Source organism: Mya arenaria, chromosome 14, assembly GCF_026914265.1.
Source record: "Mya arenaria isolate MELC-2E11 chromosome 14, ASM2691426v1".
Taxonomy (NCBI): Eukaryota; Metazoa; Mollusca; class Bivalvia; order Myida; family Myidae; genus Mya; species Mya arenaria.
The window spans coordinates 52,192,865-52,208,887 of record NC_069135.1 but is presented as its reverse complement, the minus strand read 5'-3'; the positions used below and the strand labels follow the sequence as shown (position 1 = coordinate 52,208,887).

At 37.4% G+C, this 16,023-nt stretch overlaps 1 protein-coding gene across 1 annotated transcript in view; it reads left to right on the top strand.

The window, feature by feature from the left end:
- LOC128218256 (uncharacterized) overlaps positions 1 to 16,023 on the top strand; it is a 37,010-nt gene that overhangs the window by 14,739 nt on the left and 6,248 nt on the right. Inside the window, 2 exon segments of the mRNA XM_052925871.1 lie at positions 244 to 384; positions 2,185 to 16,023. Of these exon segments, the coding sequence (XP_052781831.1) occupies positions 244 to 384; positions 2,185 to 16,023 (13,980 nt within the window).

Genomic DNA, 16,023 nt, shown 5'->3' with positions numbered 1-16,023 from the left:
TGATACTGCTAGAGTTATCCTTGATGGGCATCTATTAATGATGCTTAAAAGTCATGAAAGTGATACTTGTAGTTTTTATTCTTTCTGCACCTTTCTTTCAAATTAAGCTCGGTATTCTTCATAAAAACCATTGTTTTCGATATTTATTCATCCTTTTTGGTAAATAAAAATGATTATATTAATTGTGTTATTGCTTATTTGGGAGTAAGAGTGCATCTTTAAGCGATCATGTTTGTTCTTTAGGAGTTGTTGAAGCTATGGATCCACCATCAGTATCTGGCAGACAAGGATGAAGAGCGCTTCTTGGAGAGCATATGGACTGTTGCCAAGGTGTGCAGGGATACAGAACAGATCGGCACGCTTATTGATGGTGTCAAAAAGGAGGTGAGAGATGCAGTTTGAAGGTAAAGGACTTGTTTTAGATTAAATGGCGAGGTTTCTTTAAAGAGAGGCTAGGGTGGAGTATGTGTAATGGAAGTTAGTATCTAGGGACGTTTCTCCAGAGTATGGTAGCAAAGGTGTTAAGGGATACTGAACAAGTCAGCACGCTCATTATACCCAACATAGTTTAGTCAGGTCTATATAGGACTACCGCGTGTGTCTTCATGTCTGTTGATCGTTTCTCATACATAGTCAAACTTTATAATAAATTGGCAGGAGGGGCCACCATAGCATGAGGATGTGTTGGGCATAAGACCCAGTTCCCTTCCTTCAAGGTGAAGGTCACAAAAACCTTCTGATCTTTGTATGTTGTGGTGTACAAGCCTTACTGATAATAGTTTGTTTCATTCAATAGACCAACACTTGTCTGATTAATAACTAGAGAACGCTTGGGTCTAAGGTACTTAAATTTGGTAGGGGGCCTGGTCATGACGAGCAGATGACCTGTATTGATTTTGAGGTCAGTATGTTTAAGGTCATGATCGTGGTGACCTTGGACACAAAATGCTTGTCTGATTAACAAGTAGAGTCCGCTTGGTCCTAGGATCATCAAACTTGGTAGGGATGTTGGTCTTGACCAGCAGATGACCTCTATTGCTTTTGAGGTCAGTAGGTCATAGGTCATGGTTATGGTGACGTTGGTCACCAAAAAACTTGTCAGATTGATAGCTAGAGTAGATTTGGTCATATGGTCCAAAAAACTTTGCAGGGACATTGGTCATGATCAGGACATTACCCCTATATTATTTGAGGTCAGTAGGTCAAAGGTCATGGTCACTGTATTGGTTTATACTAATTTATTTAAGCTCGATTGTGACGAAAGCTGATAGCTTATAGAATCGCTCTCGATTCCGTTTCCTGGGCAGAAACCAGTACTGTGTCCTTTTTGAGAGGCTATGAGAAAGTACCCCTGGTGGGGATCGAACCCACAACCTCTTGGGTGAGAGGCGGACACCTATACCACTAGACCACTCTTACCCTCATGGTCACTGTATTCTTGCTTGAACACAACAAATTTGTCTGATTGATAGAGTATTCTTGGTCCTATGATTTTCAACATTGGCAGTGTGGTTGGTCATGAATAGCAGATGACCTATATTGATTTTGTGGTCATTAGGTCAAAGTTCTAAGACTCTGTTGTAGTGACTTGAACTCAAAAAGCTTAGCCAATTGATAACTAAGTATGCTTGGTCATGCATTCCTCAAACTTGTTAGGGAGGCTAGTTATGACCAGCAGATGACCCTTTTCAATTTTAGGTCAGTAGGTCAGAGGTCACAGTTGTGGTGACCATGAACACAAAATGCTTGTCCAATTGATAGCTACAGTCTGCTTGGTCCTACTTTACTCAAACAAGTAGGGTGTTGATCTTAAGCTTAATTTACAACACCAACATTTAATAATTGGTTGCCATTAGGTGGGCATAGATGTTTTTCATCTTGCCTGAAGGTCTGACACTTAATTGTTTTTTGATATTTTTTTATAGCTATTAACCATGGTGGCACTAATAATTGTACAAGGTGATAAAGTTTACTTGTATTGAGTCATCAGAATGTTAATGTCAGATGTATACATGTATGTCAGAAATGCATCAACATACAAACACTTACTTTGTACACAATAAAGTTTTCCCTATGAACTTCAACATATTTTTTTTTAGGTGGGTGTAAATATATTGTTGGTATTTTTCTTATATAATAAACCATATGTTAGAAGTCTAAATGTCTTATATTGTATATTTTCAGTGCGGGGACATGTTCATTCAGCTATACACTGAGCTCTGCAAATACGCCATAAACATCGACAAGGGGAATTATGAGAAAGACAGTGCTGCTGGAAATTTTGCCGAAGCAAAGCAACGCAAACTAGCCCTCTCAAAAACTTGCGTTCGAATGTCGTTGATGTTAAAAGAGCATGACTTCAGAATGTCGAGGATCTGTGGTCTCACAGCATTTACTGTTGATCCCACAACAGAGAATTTGAATCTCGTGAATAAGCTCTATTGGACTATAAAGCATACTTCAGCAGTGTCGAGAAATAGTAAAATCGATATAGCAACTCTGTACGAAATCGAGCGATTATTGGGCCAGATGCGGCCTGATAGTTTGAATCCCGATTATAGTTGGAAGCAGTTAATTCCTGTGTGTAAAAAGTTTAAACAGGATTCAGATTTGGAACGAAGGGGACTTAAAGTTGAGAAGAATCTACAAATCCCGTCGGCAACAATGACCTCGCCAAATTTGAATCTTGTGAAATCTGAATCAGTGATTCCTGACTTTATTAAAATTGAGGGTGGTAAGCCGTCAAAGCCTAAAAACTCTAAAGACATTAAGAAAGAGCATGTTGCTAATTTGTTGAGGGAAAAGAAAATGTCTAAACAAGAGATTGAGCAGTACTTGAGTGATAACTTTCCAAGAAATGCAGCTGGTGAACTTGGCGAAGGCCCTCCTTTGGACATGAAGGAATTGAATAAAACAATAGAATCATTGAAGAAATCAATCTACATGGAAACGTCTTTCCGAGAATCTCTAGAGAAAAATCTTTCATCACTCAAAAAAACGAAAACCGGTACACAGTCTGAGGAGCTGGCAAGCTATCCTGGTATCACTAACAATAAACTATTGCAACAATTGATTCAAGGGAAGATGCATCAACAGCATCAGGTTTTGCAGCAAATTTCACCGCCAACTGCTCACAGTCACCATCAAAGACAACAGTCTCAGTCCCCAGCGGTTTTTGGGGGTTCACCGCCCCCTGCGCATAGTTCCTTGGACCGAATAGGATCCCCTCCTCCTCCGACAACATTTTCTCAAAGTGTTCCTGTAACACAGAGAGTTGGGCCTAATATACTAAAAAATTCACATTCTTCTTTGGGACAGTCAAAATCCGGAAGTGGAAGTCATCAAGTGTGCAATATAAATTCTAGTCAACCAAAGACTAAGGAACAGTTTAATATTTTAAGGCCTCCCGGTAGTGCGCAGCAGGAGTGTGCAAAGATAGCTCAAGAGATTGCACAAATGCATGAGAAGCAGCGAGCAGATAAGCTCCAAAGAGCTAGGATTCAAGGAAGAATTGATGCTACACATGCTGTTGTGGCTGCTCAGAGTAACCAAATATCTGATTTACTGAGTCTGACCTACCAGGGCAATAAGACAGCATCTAAGACTCCAAGTTCAACTGTTCAGTCTTTACAATCACCCACAAGTGTTCAAACAGCGAGCAAGTTTAGTGGTAATCCGGAGTTGCAAGTGAAAAACCAGAAGTATTGTTTAACCTCAGAGAAAGTGAAGAGTCAGTTAAAAAACAGTGTAAAAAGTAAGGGGAATGCCTCTAGCTCCAATCTGTCTTTCAAACCACTTGTGTCCATGACCATTCCAAAGGATATAAATGATCCAAACCTGAAAGGACAACTAGTGAAGAGTGTGATGGAAAAAGTACAACAGTATGCAAAAGCGCCTAAAACTCAAGTTGGGGGAAATCCCGTTCAAACCATCACCAGCCCTTCTGCTTTGACACCGACCCAGCAAAACCAAGTGCAGTCATTCATCTCAGGAAATTTGCAACCACAGATCCAATCTGGTCAACCCCTACAGTATTCTCAATCCGGGAATGGGCCATTTCAGATTCAAGCAGTTGATGATAACAGTTCTATGGCGAATCTGGAAACATTGGCGAATGCGACTTTGTCAGTTCTGGGTCAAAATAATGGTAACCAGTCTATGATGAATGTTCAAAACCAGTCAATTCAGCAGCAAATGGTATCACCAGTTTTGGACATTGCCGGTATGATATCAGTTTCACAACAGACATTGTCACAGCAGCAAGGACAAATGTTCACCATGTCACAAGATGCCGTAACTGGGCAGATGATGATTTCGAACTTAGGAGATGATCAAAAACGCCTCAGTCTTGAAATCCAGCAGCCCATGGCTCCACAAGACTTGTCATTAGAACAACTCATTTTAAATCAAACCGTTCCACAACATGCAACAGTTCAACCATTAACTTCGTTTCATTCTACAGTTCATTCTCAGGCTGCTAAGCAGATTACCTCAACAAACAGTCTAAATATGGCAGGTGGTTCAGTGGTTCAAATTCAGACTAAGCCTCAGATATTCCATACACCAGAATTGAGTCCAGCTGTGGTCGAACAAATTCTAAACAGCTTGAAAAAAACTGGCAAACAAGGTTCACAGCAACAGAAGACAAAATCTTTGCAAAATCAACAAATCCCTAAACAAAAGCAACCAAGCCAGCCGGTGCCACTTAAACCTAAGATCAATCCAGGAAAAGTGAAAAATCTAGGAAATGTTGAAAGTGTACAAGATGCCACAAAGAAAATTCTTGAGCTTAGACAGAAATTTGGTCATAACGTTTCTTCGCCATCCGGCGTCGGTCCGGTTCAAAATGATGTGCGAACATCTGGGGGACTGATACAAAGATTGATGGAAGATGATGACATTAAGCCACAAGGAAATAGTTCAGACCTACGTGCTTTCATATTAGGCCAACCCGCGTCTGATTCAACTGTGGGTGAAATAGTGGCTGACCTGCCAGATTTGGGGGCGAAAGAAATTGATGCCATTCTCGGTGACGGTGGTTTGACTTTAGATCAGATTGAAGTGAACAGTGATCGAAGTGCAATAGCTGGGCAGTCTACTTATCTTAATGCTAACAGAATAGCCAAAGAACGAGAAAAGAATGCAGAAGAGAAGATAAACAGGCCTTTTTTCAAGTGTCCAAACTGTAAATTTTGTTTCGTTTCCAAGGAACAAGTTCATGCGCATCAAGTGAAAGATTGTAAGTACAAGGAATTCTATTGTAAGTATTGCAATAGAGCGTTCAAATCAAAAAGTGCAGCTTCGAGCCATGAAAAGAATTACTGTACCATAAGTAAACTTGAGAATTGTACAAACTGCCATATGTTCTTCAAAAATAAGGCTGATTTTGAACAGCATAAGCAAGAAACAAGATGTGATGGTGGGCTGCAAAGGGATGGTCAGGGTACATCTGTGCAGGGAAACGCTTGTGGAATTTGTGGAAGAAAGCTTTACTCATTGGAGGAGATTAAGAACCATGTTAAGCAGGGGTGTGTCCGGCAAGGGAGCGCTCCGGTGTCTCAGATATTTAATATGAAGGCTTACGAGTACACTGTTGTTTACAAATGCTCTTTCTGTAAACTGATCAGCTCAAACGAGAAAGCTATGGTCAACCATATAAAGGCGTGTGGGAAAAGTGTTGCTTTTAGTCCAAGTCCAGCTGCTTTACTGAGGATGTATAGATGTAGTATGTGCTCTGAAATGTTTTCCGATAAGGATACAACATATCGGCATGTTTCGAAGCAGTGTCCTAAGTTGAAAGTCACAATGGGCCAAAGGCATGCACAGGAGGTTTACGACAAGCTGCATGGAAAGAACAATGCTAAATCACCAGCAAGCACGAGTCCAGTTGGGAGCACTACAACTACAGTAAGTCAGAGTAGCCAGCCGAAAAAGATTGCAGAAAAGGTTCCAAAGACTGTTTCAGAAATTCTCAAGGAGAAAATGAAGCAATTGCAAGTAAATCAGAAATTAACTGGGCCGGAGACGCAGGCAAATGCCAAATCATCTGGATTAGATTTAGCAGCAAAAAAACCCATAAAGAAGGAACCAATTGAAGAAGAAATTGTGCAGGAGGTACAAAAAGCAAGGGAACCTGCACAGAAATCAGTAGCTGAAAATAGTAATACATCTAAGCCCATTGAAGCTGGTCCACAACGAGAAAAGGTTCCAACACCAAGATGGAAGGAAGTGAAAGTTGAAGTTCAGAATGACCATGTTAGTAGTACTCAAGTTAATAGACAGAGCAATAATAAAGGTGTGACAACACTTGAAAAGACAGTTCCTGAGAAATCAAGTCTGGAGCAACAGGGAAACAAAACTTCTGCAATAAACACTAGTGTTAAACAAGAAATAGGTACTACAGAAATGAAAAGCACTGCAATTGAAATTCCTACTGTTAAAAAAGCTATTGTCAAGCAAGAAAAGCCAACTAAAAGGCCTGAAAGCACAAATGAAATTGTAGTTGCTTTACCTTCGGATAACAGTATGCAAATCAGACAGGAGGCGGTAAGCAATGATAAAAAGGAATTTGATGAGATTTTACAAAAAAGTGCAGCTCAGAAGGAAATCAAAATGTCAGCACAAACTCAGTATTGGCAGGAATTCAATGCAATAGAGAAGAGAAAAAGAGAAGAAAAAGAAAAGGAAAAAGAAAAGAAACAAGAGCTTGAAAGAGCAAAAGCTTTAGCTGAGAAGTATGTTACAGAGAAACAAGCTTCAGATTATAAGGCAAGAGAGGCTCAAAAAGTAGGTGAGACTAAGGGTGTTGAGAGAAGGAAAACAGTAAGAGAGCCTAAGGACATTACTACGGTGAAACGTATACCATCCCAAGAAGAGACAGCAGAAGAAGAGAAGATAAGAAGGTTTAAAGAAAATAAAGAGAAGAGTGTTAGTCAGATATTAGGAAACTTGGATAAGTTTAAACAAAAGAGAGTTGAACAGGAAAAGGTGGAAAGAGAAAAAGTGGAATTGGAAGCAAGAAAGCAGAGAGAGAGGGAAAGGGCTGAATTAGAAGTTAAAAGACTGAAAGTGAAAGCTGAACTAGAAGCTAAGAGGCTTCAAGCGAAAGCTGAACTGGAAGAAAAAAGACTTAAAGCAAAAGCTGAAGTAGAAGCCAGAAAACAGAGAGCTGAAGTGGAAGCTAGGAAACAGAGAGCTGAAGTAGAAGCTAGGAAACAGAGAGCTGAAGTAGAAGCTAGGAAACAAAAGAACCAGGAAGATAGGGATGCCTCGATGAAGAAATCTGAAAGAAATGAAGAAATAGAGACCAAGTCAAATAAAGTAGCCATTCTTCGGAAACGTGTGATAAATCTGAAAAAGGAAATGAGCCAAAGCGTGCAAGTGAATTTGAGAAAGAGACATGTTGTGAACTCTAGACGAAAAGTTCATCCTTTTGTAAGGCCATCATGTCATTTAAGAAGATCTCAACAAGGATTGAGCAGTTTAAGAGCCCTTAGGGCTACTAGGCTGATCAAGAAAAGGAAGTTCTTTGATGAAATGGAACCAGTCGCAAAACAAAAAAATGAGAAAACTGTGAAACAACCTTTGACAAAAACTGTGAAAGAAAGTAGCAGTGAATCTGAAAGTGAACCAGAATTGGACTGGAGACCAATTGATATAGTAAAATGTAAATACTGTGATTATGAAAAACCTGAGTCCCGGAATTATGATGATTTTTACATCTTAAATCATTACATTTACCAGCATAATGTGGGCTATAAGTTGAATAGACATAAATATGTCTGCAGGTTTTGTAATTACAAAGTTCGTTCAAGTCAAACAAGGGTGTTTAAACTCCACGTTTTGAAAGCACATCAAAGACAGTTCTTGAAAAGCATTGCCCATGGAAAGTTTGACAAAGACTATGAAAATGTCGTTTTAGTTAAGCGTTCACCAATTAAGTCTAGTGATCATCTTAAGCTGAGTGTTACAAGATCAAGAATTCAAGCAGAGAAGTTGAAAAGACATCAGACATCTATGGCTTTGAAGGAGGCTATTGCTGTAAAGCTTAGAAAATTGGCTGAAGAAAGAAAACACTTTACAGAACTAAACTTACAAGAATTTGAGGAACACCTATGTAAAACTGAAGAAGAAAGTGAAAAGAAAGATGCTGTGAACACCAGTCAGAGTTCAACAAAAAGCACACCAGTTTTATTCGTTGGTAGTACACCTGATGCCGCAAAAACCAACAGTGATGAAAACGAAGATATTACTCCAAGAACCAGAAGACTGGCCAAAAGACTAACAAGGAACATGGTCAGAAATATACATTCTAGCAAACTACATCCATCTGCTAGTCCATTGACAACACAGAGTGAAATTTCTGAATCAGATTTGTCTTTAGAAGTATTGTCACACGGCCGTTCTAGGTCTAGTTCGATAAGTAGTAGCAAGTCGACAATTTCAAATTTCAGCAAATCATTGTTTGGTAAACCAAGTGTTCCAAAGAAAGTAAGTAATAAAGAGGATGGTGACAGTTTGGAAATAATGACCACAAGAAGTGGAAGAAAAATAAAGAAGATGGATTTAGAATCTCAATATACAACAGAGTCTTCAGGATTTGGAACTGATGATGAATCTGATAACGAGACAGAAAGCCCTGTTCCAAGGAGAAGATCAGTAAGAAATAGGAGACTGTCTGACAAGTTGAATAAAGATAGTTCTGATGGAAGTGATGATGAAGAAGAAGTTAAACCTCAAGAGCTGAGAAAGTCAACAAGGATAAGGAGAATGTCTGATAGAAGCCAAGCAGTACAAGAAAATAGCTCTGATGAATCAGAATCGGATGAAGAGATTACACCAAGAGTTACCAGAGCAGCTTTGTCTAAGCTTAAAGCTGAAGAAGAGGGAGAGAAAGAGAATGATGATGAAGTTGAAAATGAAGGAGTAGAACAGAAATTTAAGAAGAAATTTGTAGAGCCTGAACAGCCAGAAAGAAGTAGGAGCAGACCGAAGAGAAGAATAAGAAGTGAAGCAGATAAAGAGGAAAATGATCATTATGATTCAGACACAGAAAGTAATGCTGCAGAAACTGACGAAAGTGAAAGAAAATATATACTTCGAAAAAGAAAAGTGAAATTAGTTATTGAATCAGAAAACACTGAGGAAGATGATGAATCTAGTATTGGGTTTCAAGCAAAAGATGAAGTAAAGAAGGAAAATGAGGATAATTCCATAGAAGACAAAACTGGAAAGCCATCAATTAATGCTGTGATGATTGGACCTGAAGATGAGCTTGAGGAATTGACTGTGTTGGATAATGTGATTCCATCTAACTTTGTAGAGCCTAAAAAGCCAACCTTAAGTGTTATGCTTGATCCAGATGAAGAATTTGGGGATCTCATGAACACTGCTTATGAAATAACGGCAAACTCTGTACAGATAGAGCAAAGTGATAAACTGGCGACAGAAGAAAAGCAACCTGAGAGAAATGTTTCAGTAAAAGAAAAACTGGTAGAACCTGTTGCTACCATTATGGATGATGATAGTGAATTTGAGTTTCTTAAAGCTGACATGACAGATTTGTTACAGAACAATACTGAAGAGACTAAACTCTCAATGGAAGATGCAGTGAACCATGAACATGACATAGAGACAAATGCTCATATCGATGAACAAGAAAAGATCACAGAGAGCAAAGTAAAAACTGTTGAAATAAATAAGATAGTTAAAGAAGGAAGTCCAACAGTAGATTTCTTCGAAGTCCCAATCCTACCTCCAAGACCAACTGAGTTAACAGTAAATCAAAAGAATAAAGATTTAGGTAGAAAGATGGAAACATTACCAATTTTCATCAGTGAAACTTCACCAGCAAAGAGCTATGCAAGTGCATTTAAGAAATTTTCAAACAAAAATGCTTACATACCAGTAGTCAGGTTAAAGAAACTGGAAAGTCCAGATATCCCGGAAAATAGAATGAACAAGGAAAAAATAACAGAAGATTTGTTTGAAAAATACAACTTAACAAAATGCTCAATCAGGATACGCAGACTTTCTAAAGAGGAAATTGGTGGCAAAATGAGAAGGAAAAGGTTGGATATTGAGAAAGAATCTGACATTAATGATGATGTTATAATCATTGAAGACAGTGATTCTGAGAGTGAATCTACCAACAATGAGAATGACACAAGTATGGACATAGACAAAGAAGAATCAAATCTGAATGAAAACATTAAAGACATTGAAGTAATTATAAATGAAATTACAAATGAAGCATTAATTTCTAAGATCATAAGCGAAGCTGTGAATGATATAGAAAAAGAAGATAGCAGAGATAGTTGTGTTGAAGTAGTTTTGGAAGAAGCTGATAGTAGTGGAGACAATGTTGTAGCAGTGAATGCAAAATTGGAAACAAGCACAGAGGAGGAAGATGATGAGTCTAAAAATGATTCAAATAATGTTATAATACTCATAGATGGAGATAGCAACAATGCAGATGATGTCACAAACAATCAGCTTAATGCAGAGAAAGAGGAAACAAAACAAGACTTCATGAAAAAGATTGAACAAAGTCACCAAGTGTTCAACAAAGAAGATAAGACTGAAATCGATATTGTTGAAAATGTTAAAAGTGGAGCAGATTTATTTGATAAACAAGAAAATGCAAAAAAGGCTTACATTCCACGCATCAGCTACAAAGATGAACAGATTGAACCAGAAGCAAGTCAGTTTAAATTAAGTGAGCAGTCAGTAAATAAAACTACTTCTGGTGCTGAGTTGAATGATTTATCTGAGATTAATGCTGAAGAAGGAAACAGAAAGCCCCATGATATGAATGATGACAAATACCTAGACACTGGAGGAAAGATAAACACAGTCTCTCAGGCAATTGAAAGTACAAGGGACATTGTGAGATCAAATATTTCTGTAACTGACAAAAATGACTCTGGTACAAACACAAAATTATTAGTATCAAGTGAGCATGGGAAAGGTGAAACTGAATTTGATTTAGAGGAAGAAAGTACAAGTCATCAAGTTATGCCTATTGAAGAAGAAGCCCAAATATCAAATGAACTGAATGGTACAGAAAGCAACAGAAGCCAAGCTATTGGAACGATCAATGACATTTTGCACCTAGATAAGCCTGTTGTAGAAAGAAATGTCCCTAAATCAGATCCCATTGCAGACATATCAAAATCAAATGAATATGACACTTCCAAAGGTGCTGACATGAAAGACATTGCTGAGATACATGTTGATGAAGAGAAAAATATGCCTATTGAAGAATGCCCAGAAACAGCAGAAGAAACAGACAGTAATTTCATCCGCAATGAAAAGCCAGAGATTGAAAAGACAAAAGAAACTATAAATTCAAACATTTTTTTTACAGACAAAGAAAGCTCTACCAAAGTTTCTCTTGAAGAGATGATGCAGTCAAATGAAAATGATGTAGAAGAAACCAAATTAGTTCCTGATGAAGGTTATGTAGAACTTACTGAGGGTGAGAATAGAAAAATAGACATTATGACTGAAAGCAAAGAAAATCAGAAGATGGAATTAAAAGGGGACTCAGATATTCTTGTCCAGGATGAAAAGGAGTCTGTCTCAAGCCCAATTCCATGTGCTTTAGCTGAGGTACTGCTGGAAGAAGTTTCCGAGACATTTCATGAAGATAACATAACAGAAATACTTCCAGGAGATAACATTTTGGAAAATGCTGATGATTCATCTAGGATGAATATACTGGACAGCACTAAAAAGATACAAACGTCAACTGCTTCATTCCATGAAACCATTCAGAATGAAGATAAATTGAAATTAAATGACCAAGAAGATGTTTCAGTGAATCTAGATGTCAATGACCAGTTAAAACTTAGAGATGAAAGAAAAAGTGAAGATGATATCAATCAGAATCAACTTGATTTATGTGAGTTTGTTGAGACAATCATTGATGAGGTTATAGGTAAGGCTCCACTTGAAATAGTTGATGAAGTGGCATTTAAAGATGCAACTGGAAATATTGTTCTTGCCTATCAAAGCCCTGCTAAAGATATCAAGATAATGACCACAACTTCAAGGTTTTCTCCACTGAAACAAAACTTGTTTGAAATGGCTGATGAGGGACAGAAAGAGATCAATACTTCAATCAATGATGCACAAAAGCTGCCCAATGACTTGATAGATATTGTCGAACTTCAAGCTGAACAGAACAGAATTTCAAAAGAATCACATGAAGAATATGATTCGAAACATGATACAGCGTGTCCAGAAATACTACCTGAAAGTGGTGATCCTGAAAAGACTTATAATGAAGAAAGTACAGACATCGATAACTTGATGGAAAATGAACCAGTTGATAACACAGAAGACATTCAAGCTCACAATGATGTCCTGACAAATGATGAACAAAATGACAATTATTTTACTCAACCAGCTATAGAAAATAAGACTGAATATGAAGAAATGGATGCGCTTGAAGAAGATTCCGGTCATGATGACACAAATACTGAAACTGTGTCTGGAAATTTGAGAGAACATACAGCAGGAGCTCTATCAAATGTTATTGAAGAAGAAAAGTCTGGAAAGGAATTGTCTTCCAAAATACAAGATCTGGAAAATGTTCAATTGACTGAGCCTGAGCTGAAGAGGAATCTTGAAAATGTAGCAGGAGCTTTAACTATCTCATCATCACTTCTTTTTTTGCAATCATATGAATCTGATAGTGATGTAGATTCAGAAGAGATTTGTGATACAGTCAATACTAATAAAGACAAAACTGATGAAAAAATTGCTGAAGATGTTGGCAAATCTTCTACGATTGACATGAAGGATAGTGAAACAGACGCCAACCTAAGTTCTAGTAATAATTTATTTGATAATAAAACATCAAACATAACCAGCAGTATTCTGGCAGGCAGTGAAAGTAAAAATCTACCAAGCATTGAGATCTGTACAAAAGTAACTACTGCTGATAAAGGAAAGAGTCTTGAAGATTATAGTCCATCAGGCAACATTGAACGATCAGAGGAGTTGAACACAACAACTGACTCAAGCATATCAGAGTATACTAGTGAACCATGTGTTGATGATTTTGACACAACAATTGACCCTGGCAAATCAGAGAATACTAAAGAAAGAAATGATATTGAAGACAATGAACAAGTTGAAGACAATGCTAATCAGCTGCCAAATACATCCTATGATGAAATAAGTAAACAGTTCCAAGACTTTTCAAATGAAATTACTAATGTGACAACCACTAATGTAAATCAGGAAGAAAATACTACTGAAGTTGTTGAAACTAATGAAGAATTTCATGATACAACTTGTAAAAATAATGAAATGAAAATCTTTGATGAAGGGAAGAAAGACATTGTTGCAAATGATGCGATTTTCAGGGAAAACTCTGACATTAATGTTGATACGGACCAAGATGAATTTAAAAATCAGAGTTCCAATGAAGTTCTTCATGCAAATTCAGATTATCCTTTTACATCAGGAAAGGAAGACGACCATGTTGAAGTGCCTTTAAGCTCAGATGAAGGCAGAATTCTGGAATCTGAATATTATAGTAGTGAAAATAAAAGAATATCAGAGGATGATGATGATGCAGAAGCTGTAGATGATGAAGCAAGTAAAGATCAAGTGAACAAAGAAGAACCTTTCAACAATGAAAGTAAACATAATAGTGATACAAATAAAGGAACATCTGAAGTTATTGATGTTGCTGAAGCTGTGGGTGAGGAAGCGAGTAAAGATCAATTAAACATAGAAAAACCTTTGAGCAATGAAATTTGTGAAGAAACAGAACATGTCCCAACAGAAGAGAGTTTTGTTGCTCAGAATTTTGATACCATTTATTCAACTGTCACTGCTCCAAGCCAGGTTTTGGTAAAGGCAAATAAGGAACATTTTACTGTGGAAAGCAATTCTTATTCATCTAAACCTGAAAGTGAAGAGTTTGTTTCACTGCAACGATCTACTGATATGTATAGAGAAGAAAAAGAACATGCTGAACAAATTGCAGAAAGCTTAAGTCCTGAGTATGAAATGCCATCTGAAATCACATCAGAGATACCAGCTAAAATCACAGCAGAGCTACCAGCTGTAGTTTCAGCAGTTATACCAACCAAAGTCACAGAAGAGATATCAAAAGAAATCACAGAAGAGAGATCAACTGCAGTGGTATCAGAGATAATTGAAGTCACAGAAGATATACCAGCAGTAGTTATAGAAGAGATATTAACTACAGTTGCAGAAGAGATATTAACTGCAGTCACAATATATATATTAGCTGAAGTCACAGAAGATGTACTAACTGCAGTTACAGCAGATACACCAGCTGAAGTCACAGAAAAGATATCCATTACTTCCACAAAAGAAATATCAACTGAAGTAACAGAAGATATATCAACAGCAGTCACAACAGATACAGCAACTGAAGTAACAGAAGATTTACCAACAAAAGTCACAGAAGAGGTATCAGAAGAGATATCAACTGAAGTAAAAGCAGACGTACCAACTGAAATCACGGAAGATTTATCAACTGAAGTCACTGAAGAGGTACCAACTACATTCACAGTCGAAAATATTGATTATAAACAGCCAGAATTTGTTGCAGAAATTAGAAGAAATGAATCTGAATCAGACTTGAGCCTCATCTCAGAAACATGTGATGAAATAATTGAAGGTCTTGATGCTGAAGAAGTTGCAGTTGAAAATATTGAAGATAGAGTTGTAAATGTTGGAGATATAACATTACAGCAACCTTCTAAAAAGTTTGATAATCTGAAAGAAGAAAAAGTGCTACATGAACATAATGCAGTGAACGTAAATCCTGTACATTCAATTCCAACCATCACAGTAGATAATGGTGCTAGTATTGGGTCAGATATTGCTAAAGACCTTGACAGAAATATTCAGCCAGTAATTGATGAAAAACATGATTCTGAATCAGACATAAGCTTTATCTCGGAAACATGTGATGATGTGATTGGGGATTTTGATACAGAAAACATTGCAGTTTGTATTAAAGGTACTGAAAATATTGCAGATAAAAATGACAGTAATGACTTTGCTGATCAAGAGTTTACAACATTGTTTGAAGAAAGGGGTGAAAAGAAACTTGATTCAAGTTCTGAATTTGCTCATGAAGAAATCATTCCTGATGACTCTATTCTTCAAAATATTGAGCCCATTGATGATACTGGGGTGGGGAGCTATGAATACTTACAGGAAAAGGATGAAACAAGTCAGGAACATATGTCAGCAAATGATCATTTGAAACATGCCGGAAACAGTGGTGAAATACAAAGATTAGACACTCAGGCTAAAATAATTGTAATAAGAGAAGCGACTTTGAATGAGAATATTCATCAGTCGGATGAGATTTTAGCGGAATCTCAAATCCAAGACACAAGTGAAAATTTCATTGCAAAAATAAATGAACGAATGGAAGAGCAGTGTAAGTCAAATAAGAACCAATTCAAACCTGAAGTCAGCACAGTAAGGGATGATACCTCATTTAAGCCTACAAAAGTCAAAGATCCTGACACAGAAATCAAAGATATTGACTCTGAAATCAAAGACCATTTCCAAGGTGCCCGAGATACCATTGAAGAACACTTTTTTGACATGAATGATAACAATAGCATTTTTGTTGATTATGTTGACATACCTATTTCTGAAACAGTTGAAATTGTAACTGATGAGCAGTCGGTTGATACTGAGGAGATTGATTTAGATAATGTTGATTCAAAGCAAGCCAAAAAAATTCATAGTCGAGATAAAAAGGAAAATAGCCAATTAGATACTGGAAACACTCCTAGTTCAGCCAGGAATGATCATAGTTATGAAAGGTCAGGAGGTAACAAAGGTGGTAAGAAACAGACCAAATTTTTTGCAGATGTAAGGCCAAGCAAGTCGGATGAAGATATTCATGTCAGAATACTTGAAACAGAAGAGGTTGAAGAAGAAAGAAAAAGAATAGAATATCTTGCAGCAGATGTAGAAAAAGGTGTCAAAAAGTCGCAAAAAAACAGATCT